The sequence below is a fragment of the Mobula hypostoma genome, chromosome 11 (genome assembly GCF_963921235.1).
Source record: "Mobula hypostoma chromosome 11, sMobHyp1.1, whole genome shotgun sequence".
In the NCBI taxonomy this organism is placed as follows: Eukaryota; Metazoa; Chordata; class Chondrichthyes; order Myliobatiformes; family Myliobatidae; genus Mobula; species Mobula hypostoma.
Window position 1 is genome coordinate 39,009,282 of NC_086107.1, and position 17,109 is coordinate 39,026,390.

A 17,109-nucleotide genomic window follows, 5' to 3' on the forward strand; every position below is an offset into this window, starting at 1 on the left:
ATTTTCTTTTCACTCTGCTATTCATAGAAGTGTCCATCTAACAGCCAAAGTGATTTGTGGAGCACACCATTGGAGTTATTTCGGGTCACGATTTGCTCAAATGAAGATGCTCAAATGAAGATGCACAAAATCTGCCACCAGTCATAATCTGTGTTTATCAAGAAATCTCAAATGCCACAGTTGGGTTAATTCTGTGCTCTCTAACCCCCCACCTGCTAATGAGGATCTCTCAAGTCACTGGTAATATTTGGAATTGGTACTGGAGCATTTATAAAAACAGGTTGCATCAAAATTGGTAAGTTGGCTTGAAGATACCTTAATCATTCCAATCATTTTTACATTATATTCAAAATCTAAACATCAATTTAAATTGCTTATAGATCCTAAAGCTCCCCACTATAGGCAGGAAGAGAATCTGTAATTTTTTGTACTGATGTTCACTGTTTTTATTTGGGATTGAGTTTGTGTGCACTGCTTGACAGCAGAGCTTCCTTTGGTAAATATAATCTATACATGAAAGATTAATCAAACAGTAAACTCAAAAGCCAAACATACTTTGCAGTACGGTTTTGAATATTTGATATTCATCAATATTGCTGTCTTCATTATCAACAATGGTGCTATATCCTTCAAGAGCAGTCTCTTCTGCATCGTCATCTTCCCATTCTTCATCATCACCATCTTCCCCAGCTTGTTTTGCCAACATTTCTAGATACTCCTGTCCATCTTCATCAATATCATCTTCATCACTGCCCAGTTCTGACAAAAGAAATGAAGTTGTTGGCTTTTCTACTACAAATAATGAATTTGTACTGAAAACTGTAAGGTTTAATTTTTGTTTTGAATTGCTTGAAGAAAATACAAAGTCAATGAGGTATATTAGCTCTATCCTATCAACTCTATCTTAAATTTCTACCCCCCTCGAACCACCCAAATTAAAGATAATAGTTTAATACCTTACATTAGACCAAGTCCTCAGATGATCTGGGGGCAGAGTATATAGATAACATAGTAAGGGAACATTTCATAGTAAATCATTTCCATAACTGTGGTAGGATATTGTATCATTATACCCTAGCTGGAGAACTTAAACCTTTCTCCTCCCCTGAGTACTTGCCAAAGTGAATCTATACAATGGACTCAAATTTACTGATCAACATTTTACTGTTCTTCAGTATGCTCTGTAATATTTGTGTACCATCACTTAGATATCAGCCAAGTAATAGATTCCCTCGACAAGATTGTTTCGAAACTTACTTAAAAGACTGGATATGGCAACATGATTTGTTTTTCTGTTTGTTCCTAGTAAATAGTTGTGTTTTTATTTCTTTGGCATAATGCCACACAGAAGGTGCCTACCCACTCCCAGCAAACTCCTTAAAAGAGTAAGAGTTCCAGTGGGGAGGATTAACAGAGCAGATGATCTGAGATTTATTTTCTTGCCATATTTCAGAAATAATTGAGGTTAAGAGAAGAAGAACATGAATGGCAAAGAGCTTATAATCACTTATGATCCTGTAACAGGAAAAGTGTGACAAAGGAGGAGCAGCTTCGGAGAACGATGGCGCCTAACAGCAACTCCTTTGCTTGCATCTTCAGAAACAGCTATATTTCTATCTTTAATATCTCAATTTTTCCCTTTCAGGGTTCTTTTGAAGACCCTGACCTGGAGTTACACACTGATTTCAGTTCTTTGCGGGAATGGGACCCGCTCTCGGGGTCCCCTGACTGGCCGCTATTTGATATGCCAAGAATGTGGCCTAGAAGACGCGTGCCTTCAGGGTTCCAGAATTTCGTGGCTCTGGAGAAGGGCGGACTCAAGGTTGGTGACGCCGCAGAAAACTGTTGTGTCGTGGGAGATGGAAGATCGAAAGCAGCAAGCTTGCTGCTGGCTGTGTGCCAGAGACCTGAGTTCTTTGGGCACAGAGCCTGGAAGAAGTGACGCAAGAGACTTCTAACATCGTAAATCAGCGAGTTGTTTGTTATGTCATCCATCTCGCTGTGAAACGGGGACACCTCTTTTTCCCTTATTAGGGACAGAGTTCCTGTGGTATGAAGAATTACCTGGTGAATGAGTAGTCTTTGGGGTACTGCAAGTCTGTGTCTTTATTGATGCTTTGCCGCATGGATGAGTGCTTGGTGGGGTTGCTGATGCTTTTTTGCCGGGGGGGGAGGGGGGGTTGTCGTTGCTTAGCTGCTGCTTATGTGTGGGAGAGGGGAGCTGCGGGGGCTTTGGGGTTCTAACATTTAACTGTCATTCATTCTTTGGGGCACTCCTCTGTTTCCGTGGATGTTTGTGAAGAAAAAGAATTTCAGGATGTATATTGTACATTTCTCTTATATTAAATGTACCTTCAAAACCTTTGAAAAAAGTTAATGGGTACAGTGAAGCCACACCATCTAAAGACTTTTGTCAGTATTCTTTTGCTTGCAAAAGTTTCTCATAAAATAATGAAAATAATACAAGCATTACACACTCTTAAGAGTAATAAGTGATTAATAAAATTTATTCAATGAGTAGCTGTGAGCTGCACAAGCACAGAAGATCAAGTTCAATACTTGACCTGTGTCTTAGCTGCAGTAAGACTGGATCCACTCCATTGCAACAGAATGGCAACAGGGGTGGGGAAAAAAAATCACAAATAAGACGACCAACTTTGGCTGCCAGGGTGTTGGCATTGCATTTTTAGCAGTGAATGAATGAATAGGGTTACAGATCACAATCAGTTTCAGTAGGAATGGCCAAATAGCCCATGTCTATCCACTTTAGATTTTAGCTGGTACTGGATTAAATATTTTTCAAGAACTAGTCACATAACAAAAGTAAATGCATTGATTCAACATCATGCAACAACAGCTTCATAGCTAAATTCATAAGGACACAGAGCACCTTTAAAACTTTCTCAATGGCAATGAATTTTTATATTAAATATTCAGAATACAAGTATATTAACCTATAAAAATTCTGGTGACACTTCCTATCAGCTTCCAGAGTTGTTAACTACAATTTAAAATGAGTAGCTTGTGTATAAAATCTGAACCAGATAATTTTGTCTCAGTGTAAAATCTCTCAAGATTAGCATTCCTCGTTTACATTACATTTACTATGCACCTGAACATGTCAACTCAACTCTGTCACTCAGGTTAGCTATGTAATTTATTACCAGGTATCAATTATTCTAAATGGGAGATGAAAATTCAAATGTAATTTAGCCATACCATTTTCGTCCTCATCATCTCCTTCATCATCATCATCACTATCATTTTCATGCTCTGCGCGACATGCATATGCTCTCTTCAGTCCACCAAAGAGAAGGGTCAGAGCTGGTAAAATCTGTCCGGCAACCTGGTTCACAATTTGTGGTCTCTGTTCAAGTTCAATCAATGCACAAAGACCAAGGACGCACATTTTCCGGTCATGCAAACTGGATAATAGGAAGAGGAAGTCATTGACTAGGTGCAAACAAATCTTTGGATATCAAGTTCAGTTCAAAAGCACAATATTCCATTTCAACACCAAACAGAAAGTAACAAAAGGTAATTGGACGCTAACAATATTAGCAGATGGCACCATTAAACAAAGAGTTATGAAAATTACTCAATTATGTAACGCAAACATGAGGAAATTTGCAGATGCTGGAATTTCAAGCAACACACATAAAAATTGCTGAATGCAGCAGGCCAGGCAGCATCTATAGGAAGAAGTACAGTGGATGTTTCGGGCCGAGACCCTTCGTCAGGACTAACTGAGAGAAGAGATAATAAGAGATTTGAAAGTGGGAGGGGGAGATCAGAAATGATAGGAGAGGGATGGAGCTAAGAGCTGGAAAGTTGATTGGCAAAAGGGATATGAGAGGATCATGGGACCGGAGGCCCAGGGAGAAAGAAAGGGGGAGGGGGAAGCCCAGAGGATGGGCAAGGAGTATAGTGAGAGGGACAGAGGGAGGGGGGGGGGGAAGAGAGAGAGAGAGAGAGAGAAATAATAATAAATAAATAATGGATGGGGTACAAAGGGGAGGTGGGGCATTAATGGAAGTTACAGAAGTCAATATTCATGCCATCAGGCTGGAGGCTACCCAGACGGAATATAAGGGGTGTTGTTCCTCCAACCTGAGTGTGGCTTCATCTTGACAGTAGAGGAGGCCATGGATAGACATTTCAGAATGGGAATTCCACATCCCCTTAAAAAGAACTTATCCTTGTAAGCAGAACAAGTGCTACACATGCCCTTATACTTTCTCCCTCACCACCATTCAGGGCCCCAGACAGTTCTTCCAGATGAGGCAACACTTCACCTGTGAGTCAGCTGGGGTGATATACTGCATCCAGTGCTCCCAATGCCGCCTTCTAAATATTGGCGAGACCCGACGCAGGCTGGGAGACCGCTTCGCTGAATACCTACGCTCTATCCACCAGAGGAAGCAGGATCTCCCAGTGGCTACGCATTTTAATTCCACGTTCTATTCCCATTCTGATATGTCTATCCATGGCCTCATCTACTGTCAAGATGAAGCCACACTCAGGTTGGAGGAACAACACTTTATATTCTGTCTGGGTAGCCTCCAACCTGATTGCATGAACATTGACCTCCAACTTCCATTAATGCCCCACCTCCCCCTCGTACCCCATCCATTATTATTTATATTATTCTCTCTCTCTCTCTCTCCTTTCTCCCTCTGTCCCTCTCACTATACCTCCTTGCCCATCCTCTGGGCTTCCCCCCTCCCCCTTTCTTTCTCCCTAGGCCTCCTGTCCCATGATCCTCTCATATCCCTTTTGCCAATCAACTTTCCAGCTCTTAACTCCATCCTCCCCCTCCTGTCTTCGCCTATCATTTTGGATCTCCCCCTCCCCCTCTCAAATCTCTTACTATCTCTTCTTTCAGTTAGTCTTGACGAAGGGTCTCGGCGCGAAACATCGACTGTACTTCTTCCTATAGATGCTGCCTGGCCGGCTGCATTCACCAGCAATTTTTATGTGTATCAATTAAGTAACATTGTGCTCCAGGTCCCCAACCTCTCCCTATAACTCAGGCCCTCTAGCCCAGGTAGTATCCTTGTAAATTAAATCTCTTCCTTACCCTCTCCAGCTTGTGGAGCTCAAAATGTCTTTCTTACAACAGGGTGACCAAAACTGTACACAATACTCCGTGTGGCCTTACCAACCTATATATCTGCAACATAATGTCCCTACTCCTAAACATGATGCCCTGCCTGATAAAGACCAGCAAGCTAAACACCTGTTTGCACAGTTGCTTTCAGCAAACTATGCACTGGTAATAGGTTCTTCTATTCCACAACACTTGTCAGTGCCCTGCAATTCACTGTATGAGCCCTACCTTGGTTTGACTGCATAAAATGCATTACCTAGAATACATATCAATCTTTTTTTCTTAAAAAACAGAATATCTCCTCACCATTTCTATTTCTGCACTCCCACTGCCAACCCTGCTACTTTCCCTCCTCACCTGGACTTCAGAAACAAAGGCAGCACTCGTTAAAAGAATTTAGTGCCTCTTGCTGAATTCAGGGCTAACACATAGCTTGATGCAAGATGAAAGATAAAGCAACTTATTGTTTAAACTAATGGCTGTAAATAACAGGTTTAAATTAATGTATGATTATACAGAACCTCAAAGTTTGTTGCACTTAATTCAGCAAAAGTTTTGATATAGTGTCTGAAGACTTTCAACTGTATGTTTGGACAGTTATATTTAAGTATCTCTATACTTCGTGATAGCCTGGACTATACCTCTTCCCACCTTGTCACTGTAAAAGTGCCATCCCCCTCTATCAGTTCCTCCGCTCTGCCACATCTACTCTCAGGATAAGGTATTTCATTCCAGAACTAATGAAATGTCCTCCTTCTTCAAAGAATGGGGCTTTCTTTCCTCTACCATCAACAATGCCCTCACCCATATCTCTTCCATTCCATGCACCTCTGCCCTGACCCCATCCTCCTGCCACCCCACCAGGGATAGGGTTCCTCTTGTCCTCAACTATCACTCCACTAGCCTCTGCATCCAGCACATAGTTCTCCGTAACTTCAGCCATCTCCAATGGGATCGCACCATCAAGCACACTTTCCGCAGGGATCACTCTCTTGTCCAATTGTCTCTCCCCACTGAGCTCCCTCCTGGTAGTTATCCTTGCAAGTGGAACAAGTGGCATACCTACGTCTACACCTCCTCCCTCTGGGCCCCAAACAAAGTCCTTCCAGGTAAAGAGACACTTCACTTGTGAGTCTATTGAGGTCATCTACTGTATCTGGTGTTCCTGGTGTGGCCTCCAGTACATTGGTGAGACCCAATGTAGACTGAGATACCGCCTTGCCAAGCACCCATGTTACATACGCAAAAAAAAGCGAGATCTCCCGGTGGCCACCCATTTCAATTCTACACTCCATTCCCATATGCCAGTCTACAGCCTCCTTTACTGCTGCGATGAGGCCACATTCAGGTTGGAGGAGCAACACGCTATATTCCGCCTGGTTAGCCTTCAACCTGATGGCACAAACATCGATTTCTTGAATTTCTGGTAACCCCCTCCCCACCCCCAAACCCTGTTCCTGTTTCCCTCTCTCACCCTATCTCCTTACCTGCCCATCACCTCCCTATGGTGCTCCTCCCCTTCCAGTCTTCTACCCTCTACCCTCTTACTATCAGATCTCTCTTCTCCAGCTTTTTTTTAAATCTCTTTCACCAATCAACTTCCCAGCTCTTTACTTCACCACTCCCCCCCCTCCCGGTTTTACCCACCACTTTGTACTACATCTTCCCCTCCACCAACCTTCTTGCTCGGACCTCATCTTTTTTTCCAGTCCTGAAGAAGGGTCTCGGCCCAAAACGTGAACTATTCACTCTTTTCCATACCTGCTCAGTTCCTCCAGCATTTTGTGTGTGTGGGGCTTGGATTTCCAGCATCTGCAGATTTTCTTGTGTTAGTGATCAGATGCAAAGGGGTTCACAATTATCCAGGGAATAACAGAAGATACCTTTATCACAATGCTCATTCTTCAATATCCACACACATTTGTCTGCCACAGTGAAATCTCAATTAAAGATAACAGCTCCCCATCTCTTAGCATTTCAAAACCTACTATTAAATGATAAGGAGACATTGTATATTTGCACCCTAATATATTGATCTAACCCTGTTCAGGAACAAGAAATATCTCTGGATGTTACTAGGTTTTCTGTATGACCTCTCACACTGTATGCTGGGGTAACCAAAGAGTTTGCCATTTATATCATAACTCTAAGTGCCTTTCACCACTACTAGCACCTGGTTATGCAACAGCCTACTCTCATCTTCATTTTCAAGTCTCTTCACAGTCCGCACCTTCTTCAAGTTTCAGCAAATCTAACTTAGTCTTGTTTTCTCTAAAGCCTTACCCTAGAAAGCAGTCTACATCATTCAGCCACTGAGTAACAAATTGGGTGGTGATTGGCTCAGTATTGTTGGGAAAGTGGAGGCTTTCCAAGGTACTCAGCAACAGGTGTGGGTTGTAATATAAAGCAGCAATGGCAACTTGCAGACACATAGTCCTTAGTTCACTGGTTTTGACTTCTCTTGTCAGCCTTTCAAGTGCAGCTTCCACAAACAGAGGTATGCACTGGAAAAAAAAAGTCTGTAAGCTTCAAAAATTTAAATGGGAACCAGAAAATATTAAGACAACAAACCAATATTTCAAAATATCCCATTATTTATGCAACATTAAATCTGTACTGTAAGTATGTAGACATAGTCCAAAATGGACAAGTAACTGAATTTATGCTTTGGATATGCTGACAATTTCAGATTTACCCTTAAAATGCTGCCAAGCCACTTCATTCAATTACTGCAGTCCTCCACACAAAGCAATTCCCAGTGTCATTAAGCGTCTACAGATTTTTAATCTCACAACAGTGAAGAAGAATAATAATATGTCTTAAATAGACTGGTGTGAAACTTGGAGGGAAACTAGGTGGTAGTGGAATTCTAATTTGTCACTTTATCCCAAGAATAAAAAGAATCACAGGCTTGGGAGAAGTTAAAACAAACCTAGACCCATTGCAGTGCACTTATACATAGCACGTACTGCAATCTTAAGTATACAGTGCACTTCTATTATTGGATAATGCTTACATTTGATTAATGCTTTTATCCCAATAGAAAATTAAATATTCAGGTGAGTTTTTCTTTTGAATTAAAAGAATACTCAAATTACAAGACAAAGATGCATTGGTAAAACTTCTGCACTCTGCTACCACAGCCAGTAAAAATGTCACATTCCGTGGCAATAAAATGCCTCCAAAGTCCATCATTCAGAAAAGGAAGATATTTTTCCCCCTTAGAGCTAAAGCAAAATAAGCCAACATGATTCTCACTATTAGTTTAATGAAAACAACACCAAGAGAAGTAATACTACAACATTTTACAATTGATGCTTTGGTCCAAAAATATTAGAAGACATTCCTAGGTTAAGTGCAGTTTCCACTGTACTAACCTGATCAATACCTCGCCCTTTGCACTGTAGAATAATCACTTCAAGCAATTTAGCTGCATGACATTCTGCATCTTCTCCTGCATCCCCTGTTAACACCTGAATAAAACAGAACACAAAAAACCTGCAGAATTAGTGCTGTGGAAATGACAGGATCCCTGTTTGCCTCCTGATAAAATGACTAACCTTCCACAATTTACTTTGTACCCAGAAAAGATTTCCCAGGCTAAATATTATATCTCAGCAAAGAATGCAGTCAGACGACTTTGCCAGGTCTCTGCTAATCTTTCTTTTTCCCTTAAGCAATATGCTAGCAAGTCAGCAAGGTGAAGAGTGTACTGAAATACAGTACAGGATTTGTAGAAAGGAAAACAAGTTAATGCAAAGAAATGATTAATGGTCAATCATTAACATTAACTTCTCTCTCCACAGACGCTGCTTGATCTGAATTTTTAGCAAAACTCAGTAACGTAAACTAAAATTCAGTGGATGCATAATCAAAGGTTAACAAATGGGAAGAAAACATTTAAAGTAAATTGAAACGAGTAAACTGATAAATTGTGAGAAAGCAATGGCATGTTTTCTTATGTGTTCGGATGTAGGTAGTTCTATTATTGGATTAGTTGTGCATAAAAGCATGGAGACATTGAAACTTGTAGATAATTCCAAATTGGAAGGCATGTATTAGAACACCTTACTACAGCTGTTAAACAAAAGGCTAAACTAATTATTTAAAAACAAATTCAGATCCCATCACAGTAGCTGGGGAATTTAGTTCAATCTAGAATGAATAAACTAGTATCAGAAACTAAATAATAAACTACCAGAATTCTGAATTACCCATGAGATTGAGAATGAAATATTCTGTCCTGGTCTAGGTTACAACATCGTGGACAGTCAGTCTGCAGTTGGATTCACAAAAATACTGGCTTAACCCACATCCCATGTCTAAACATAGTAAACCTTGTTAGAAGGTCAAAGCAAGCTTAAAAGTAAGATTTAGATATTTTAAAAGATTGAATTCAATGCCATCAAGAGACATTTAAACCTCTTTGCTTTTAACAAACCCTTCAACAACGTCCTGCACGGTAGGCTGGTTGAGAAGTTCAGGATCATGGAATCCAGGGAAAGGAAGCTGGATGAATTCAAAATTAACTCTGAGGTAGAAGTCGTGATTGAAGGTTATTTCTCAGAATGCAGAGCAGTGACTAGTGGTGCGCTACGGGAGTCAATGTTGAGACTCTTCTTATTCATTATCTATATAAATGATTTGTATGTGGGTGCACAGGGCCTGATCAGCAAATTTGTGTACCACAAGAAATTAGGAGGTGTTAACAGCAAAGATTATTGTAGATCACATGGGGATATTGATCAGTTCCGGAAGTGGGCTGAAGAATGACAAATACTTATCAATACAGACAAGTGTGTGGTGAAGCATTTCAGAAAGCACGCTTGCTGTCATGAGCCAGGGTCCTGAACGTGGAATTTGGACATTATGTTGGTGATACCAGACTTGGAGTACTGTGTAATTTCCGTCACCCTGCTTTAGGAAAGCTACAGTCTGTGCAAAACTTAAGAGTGTAAAAGAGACATTGAGACACACACACACACATATATCAAATTCAGGTCATGAATTTTTTTTTTGCCACAGTACTACAGTAAAATTACTACAATACTGCTGAAAAGTCTTAGGCACATATATGTAGCTGGTGTGCCTAAGACTTTTGCACAGTACTGTAGTTAAACTGAAAAGAATGTAGAAAAGATTTACCATGTTGCCATAACTAGAAGACCTAAGTTAAGGGCAGAGGTTAACCAGGCTACGTCTTTATTCCTTGGAATATTGGAAAATGAGGGACAGCCTTATAGAAAAGTTTTTAAATTATGAGAGGTGTAGATAAAATAGATGGTAACAGTCTTTGCTCCAAGGTAGGGGAGTCCAGAACAATGGGGCATAGATTTAAAAGGGACGCCAGGGGCTTTTTTAATACAGAATGTGTATGGAATGAGTTGCTAGTAGTAGGCAGGTATAATAGTACCATTTAAAATACACTCAGGCAGGTACAGGGCTTAGAGGAAAATGAGCTAAACACAGGGTGGCCACCATGGACGGCACTGCCTTGTTGAGCAAAATAAAAGTGAAGTATCTACAACAATTGCACTTCAGAAAAATTACACAATTACATGTCACAAAATAACTCACCTTTTTACACATACTATAAATCATTTCCAAGTATTTGGTATCAGATAGTAGTGTATCAGTGTCCACCGTTATATAGTTATGTAATAGAGGCATCATATCTGAAAACACAGAAAAGCTTCAAACTAAATTCACTGAAGTTCATTAATGCCTTTGCCTTCTTTGACATGCAGCTTTAAATAGTAGTGAAGAACATTTTAACAAACTTACAAAGGGAAGGAAAGAAAATCAACAATTCTGTAAATACACAGTGGGCTGAACAGGATCCAGTTACTTATTTTATTTAGAGATAAAGTGCGGAACAGGCCCTCCCAGCCCAACGAACCGTGCAGTGCAGCAATTCAGCTATTTAACCCCAGCCTAAATGACCAATTAACCTACTAACCAGTACGCTTTGGACTGTGGGAGGAAACTGGAGCACATGAAGGAAATCCACGCAGTCATGGAGACAACGCAAAAAAACTCCTTACAGTTGGTACCAGAATTGAACTCCGAACTTTAACACACCAAGCTGTAATAACGTTGCACTAATCTACGCTACAGTGGAACTTGAATGTATTTAGTTTTCATTTATTGGTTCCCTGTTTCTATTTTAACTACTTTAAGCTTGAATGAAACTAGATTTCCAAAATATTACTTTCTTCTACTGGGAACACATACCCATTGAATTGTACATTTTCAAAAATCCAATTTCAAAATTATGTTGAGAAGCAATAAACTGGAAACATGGGCTTGGTAAATTTACACTACCAACAAAAGTTGGTTCAATAGAAGTATTTTTAAACAAATCTACTAGTACACCTATGAAAAACATGCTCAACACATACAACTAACTACCCTCTTCGATAAAGTTCAGTATGACAATTAATTTTGATATAAACTTATTGAGTTTTCCCTTATAATTCCCCTCAGTTCAGGAAACTCAAACTTATTGGGACTACGAGATACTTGGAACTCATGGCAATCATTATGTTAATATTATACTGACATTCTTGATAAGTCTGTTTAAGGTTAATTCCTGTTCAAACACATAAGAATTGTGTTTTCTTACCTGTATAATAGTCAAAACCATCTTGCTGAAAGACCTCAAACACAAGAGGTAAAAGCTGCCACATCTGTTGTGAGACTTGTTGACACGTTAGACTATGTGCCAGAGATAAGATTTCTTCATAAAATTCTGGAATTTAAATAAACTCGGGATTACATAAATGTATGACCCAATGAACTGGTTTAATATGATTGAAGGTATCACATACCTAACACATGCTGTTGCAAGACTGTTCCAATAACCTGCAAACAGATGCCTTCCAGCTGCTGTGTAATCTGAACAAAAATGCAAAACTTTAAAATCCTATTACCTTGCTCAGAGATAGATATGAATAGAATTAAAATTGTACATTGGGGGAAAGCATCCCATTCAAGACTTCAATAGCATATATCCATATTAGCATACTGGCAAAAGTTAAAGATTCCAATAAAACTATCTAACCTCCTTGTGATCTTCCACAACACTTAGGAGAGTATCAATAGTATTAAGGATGCCCATTGCTGTGACTGCCTTATCATCACTGCCCTCTTCATCTGGGCCAGTCTGTATGACTTGATTAAAGGTCATGGCCTGGAACAAAACAATTCTAATGTTAAGATTTTTTTAAAAATCTGTTTAAAGGAAAAGCCCATTGTTAGTTCAGTTTTATTGTCACTGTCCAGTTATATAAACAGTGAACTGATTAAGGCACTTAAGGGTCACAAGATTACTATTGTCATAGACATAATATTCTATCTGGGAGCATAACAAACTTAATTGCTTACCAAATGCTGGGTCATCTCCACAGCAATGGGGGTTACCTCTTCACTATATTCACAAATCATTTTCTGAATCACATTGGTCAAGTCATCATTCTCAGTCTCCCTCACAATATGTAATAAGGCCTGCATCACAGGTCGAATAAATGGCTTGATGTATTCCTTGGCTGTAAAGGAGACTAACATATAGTTTATTCTGCAAAGAATGATTCGACAATCAAAGGTAAAGGTTTAAACATATGCATTCCATGTTAAATCTCCTTACAGCTGATAAGAAAGATTATGCAAACTGTTTAAACAAATTAGCATTAAACACATAATGCAAGCAGAGTTTTCTATTCAGATGATTTCAATCACAAATATTATTAACAGGATACCCTCTTCAGCATTCCAATGTTTTCTAGTGAAATGCATGGAGCTGGAAGAGATGGGAAAGACTTTACATGAATTTTTTGCATCTTTATTTACTTAGGAGACAAATAGAGCCGAGAGAAGTGAGGCAAAGCAGCAGTGAGGTCATGAACCACAAACAGATCACAGAGGAAGAGGTCTTTGGATTCTTGAGGGAAACTAGGGTGGATAAACCCCCAAGGCCTGACAAAGGATGCCCTTAATGCAGGGGTCCTAGCAGAGATATTTAAAACATCCATAGTGCAGTGCTGGAGAATTGGAGGATAGCTAATGTTGTTCTGTTGTTAAGAAAGCCAGGAAATTAAAGGCCAGTGAGCCTGACATAATTTGTAGGCAAGTTATTCCAAGGGACCAGATATACAAGTATTTGGATAATCAGGGACTGATTAGAGATAGTCAACATGGCATTGTGCATGGTAGGTCTTGTCTAACCAAATCTAAGAGCGCTTTTCGGGGAAGTTAGTGAAAGCAAAGCATTGCATGCTGTTTGCATGGACTTTAGCAAGGTCCTGCATGGGAGGTTGATCAAGAAAGTGCAGTCGCTTGACATTCAACATGAGTTAGCAAACTGAATTAGATATTTGCTTTGCAGGAGAAGCCAGCGAATGGTAGTAGATGGTTGCCTCTCTGACTGAAGGCTTGTGACGAGTGGTGTGCTACAGGGATCAGCGCTGGGTCTATTCTTGTTTGTTATCAAGATCAACAATCTGGGTGATTATGTGGTAAATTGGATCAGCAAATTGCAGGAGACATGAAGATTGGGGTGTAGTGGACAGCAGTGAAGATCAAGGCTTGCAGCAGAATCTGGATCAGCTGGTAAATGGGCTGAAAAAACGGCAGATGGAATTTAATGTAGCCAAGTATGAGATATTGCATACTGGGAGGACAAACCAGGGTAGGACTTCCACAGTGATCGGCAGGGCACTGAGTACCATACGACAGAGGGATTCTAGGAATACAGATCCATCATTCCTTGAAGGTGATGTCACATGTAGATAGGGTTGTAAAGAAAGCTTTTGGCATATTGACCTTCATAAATCAATGTACTGAGTATAGGAGCTGGGATGTCATGTTGAAATTGTATAAGACGTTGGTGAGTACAGTGTGCAGTTTTGGTCACCTACCTACAGGAAAGATGTCAACAAGAAAATTTTAAGAGGATGTTTAAGAGGAAAATTTAAGAGTACAGAGAAAATTTAAAAGGATGTTGACAAGACTTGAGGGCCTGAGTTCTAGGGCAAGGTTGATTAGGTTAGGACTTTATTTCCTAGAGCATAGAAGAATGAGGGTAGATTTGAGAGGTATACAAAATTCAGGGATATAGATAGGGCAAATGCAAGTAGGCTTTTTCCACAAGGATTGAATAAGACTAGAACTGGAGGTCATGGGTTAAGGATGAAAGGTGAAATGTTTAAGGAGAGCACGAGGGGGAATTTAACTCCAAGGGCAGTGAGAGCGTGGAACGAGCCAATAGGAGTGTTGAATGTGGGTTAAATTTCAACACTATATCCAATATCCAAAAGAAATTTGGATAGGTACTTGGATGGGAGGGGGTGGGGGTGGGGGTTGGGAAGTTATTGTCCAGGTGCAATTTGATTGGACTAGGCAGATAAAGAGTTTGGTATGGACTAGATGGACCAAAGTGTCTGTTTCTGCGCTGTAGTGGTCAATGACTGTCTGGTTACCTCCATGCTTCAAAATGTGAAGATGAAGAAAACAATCCGCACCACAATGAATTGTAATACAGAATACGCCAAACACTAAGTAATCTCAACCTCTTGAGCCGGTTAAAAAAAGAGGCAGATTTGGCATAGACTCCAGTAAATCCTACCTGAATTTACAAGAAGCCAGTTAAAATGACCTTTCTTATCAGTTAAGGGGAAAAAAAAGCCTTTTGATAGCATCCCAGATATCCTCAAAATCCATAATTGTTTCAGAGCCGTTTAATAATAATTTAAAATGCAACTTATCTAAGCACTTTTCAATTTGTAACAAATTTCAATGAATTGCAAATTCACTTTTATTAAAGCACAAGGGTAAAATTGAGAGAAACCTTGCAGCTGCTCAAATTCTTTGATGGCATTAATTCTAATTTCAAACAGTGAATTAATGTTGATCCAAAGGTATTACTTGTTGGTGGTGTATTTACATAGGAAAATAGCCTTTTCAATAAAGTAGGGAATAATCTCTCCCTCAATATAACATGCACATCAAAGAAAGAAAAACTAGTTTCTCACTAGTTACCTTTCTCCTGGTTACTGATGAGAACTTGAAGAGCTATAGCTGCTTCCACTTTCACAGGCATTTCTTTATCTTCAATCAGGCATCTTCGTGTCAACTCCAGTGCAGTTTGAAGGTTCTGGTCATTCTTGAATTTAACCTCACAGAAATAATGAAGCACCCAACAAGCCTAAAGTAACACAAGGCCACAAGCTTTTACAACCTTTGTTATGGTACCCACTAATTAAATGCATTGAATTAAAAAGAGAAAATACACCTCTATTGTAATCATACTTCCACTAACATAAATAGTAACTCGTGAGCTAAACCCTCTGACCATAATCTCCAAAGTAGGTTATCTGTTATAAATGACTGGCTCTATCCTCTACAGATAAGTTAAAAAATATATATGACCAACACTGCAAATTGATGCGAGTAGAATACTATCTGGTTGTATCTATATACTACTAAAACTCTCATGCTCTGTCTGTTTGTGACCTTCAATTAGCGCAAACGGTGCATTACAGCGGCACTTTTTTTGCCTAAATCGAATTAAAATGCGCTAACTTACAGAATGCAGGCAAAGTTCAGGGTTATATATTCGTATAAAATTGCTCATTCGCCAAAAATCAACAGGCTGCCTTTCACCCGAGACCCCATCAGCCATCATGGAAATCGGGACGCCACAGCCCGACGCATGTGCACGGCCAGCCTCAGCCATGCCTCACGATGCTCTCAGAGCCGGCTTCCACCTTCCATGGAGACTGCAACGCCACAGCCCGATGTATGCGCACGACCAGCCTCAGCAGTGCCTCACCATGCTCACAGAGCCAGTTCCACCGCAGCAAAAGGGCAGGGCTATCACGTCCATTTAGGAGAGCACCAATCACATCATCAAGAAACAGCAGCATCTTGGAGGCTTTGGTGTTACTGCTTCCTATCTTCTATCAAGCATTAGGGTAAAAATATATGGATAGCCTAATTATGCCACATGGAAAGAGAAGGGGGCCATTATGGGCAAGAGATGACGCCAAACATCATTGGGAAGCGGCAAGGAGAGGGAGAGAATAACAATCGGATGAGGCCAGGGCCGCAAGACTCCAGGATCAGAGTCAGAACAAAAAAAGATGAGAGAAGACGAGACAGAGGAGGACAGGCATGCACGTCTCCAAAATGACAACAATAGGCACAGACAGAGGAGGGAACAAGAATCCAATCAGGCCAGGGCCGCACGACTCCAAGATCAGAGAGAAAGAACAAATGGTAGAAGAGATGAAGAGACACGTCTCCAGAATGACAAAAACAGGCAGAGGAGGAGGAGGGAGGAAGAGACAGAGGTGCCCGGTGGTAGGACAGCGCATTCACGATTCAAAATATCCCTCAAAGTCAATGAGGATGCCCTTTGTAACATCGATAAAATCACCAATACTGCAAATTTACTCCAAAATGTGAAGCTTATTGTCTGGGATGAGTGCCCCATGATTAGGAGGAAGAGCTTTGAAGCCGTGGACCGCACTCTTCGTGATGTATGCGGCAAGAATGAGGCCTTCGGGGGATTTGCTGTGGCAATTTCCGTCAGATTCTAGCAGTTGTGAAACGCGGAAATGATGCTGATGTGGAGAATTCATGCATTAAGAAATCATACTGGGGGACTTCCGGTAGCGCTCATGGAGTGAAGTCGCGTTCTTGACTCGCTCCATTACCTCTGAGTTTTTCTTCTTATGATCAGCTATATTTTAATTAACCATTAAGGCATCAACTTTTACAATACTTTGAAACAAATTGGGCTCTTCGATAATCGGATGTTTTTAAGGTCTGCTATGTCTAAGAATGGAAAAAACGGGAAGGACGGCAAACCTCCGGGTAGACCGAAAGGTACCGATTTCCCTCCGACTGAACCACCGGTGACTTTGAAAGCTATATCAGAGCTAATTCGTGAGGAGATTTCAACTAGTTTCCAGAAAATTGCCCATTCAATCGAGAAGATA

General features: G+C 40.4%; 1 protein-coding gene across 2 annotated transcripts in view; it reads right to left on the bottom strand.

The window, feature by feature from the left end:
- Nucleotides 1–17,109, bottom strand: part of ipo7 (importin 7) — a 62,878-nt gene that overhangs the window by 2,728 nt on the left and 43,041 nt on the right. Inside the window, exons 14-23 of one of the 2 annotated variants that reach the window (XM_063061856.1) lie at nt 15,146–15,311; nt 12,497–12,657; nt 12,174–12,302; nt 11,941–12,007; nt 11,736–11,861; nt 10,688–10,785; nt 8,488–8,583; nt 7,394–7,614; nt 3,220–3,425; nt 556–759 (exon numbers count right to left, since the gene is read on the bottom strand). In XM_063061856.1, coding sequence (XP_062917926.1) covers nt 556–759; nt 3,220–3,425; nt 7,394–7,614; nt 8,488–8,583; nt 10,688–10,785; nt 11,736–11,861; nt 11,941–12,007; nt 12,174–12,302; nt 12,497–12,657; nt 15,146–15,311 — 1,474 coding nt within the window. Of the gene's footprint in view, nt 1–555; nt 760–3,219; nt 3,426–7,393; nt 7,615–8,487; nt 8,584–10,687; nt 10,786–11,735; nt 11,862–11,940; nt 12,008–12,173; nt 12,303–12,496; nt 12,670–15,145; nt 15,312–17,109 lie in introns of both variants that reach the window. The other variant, XM_063061855.1, reaches the window with a different exon arrangement.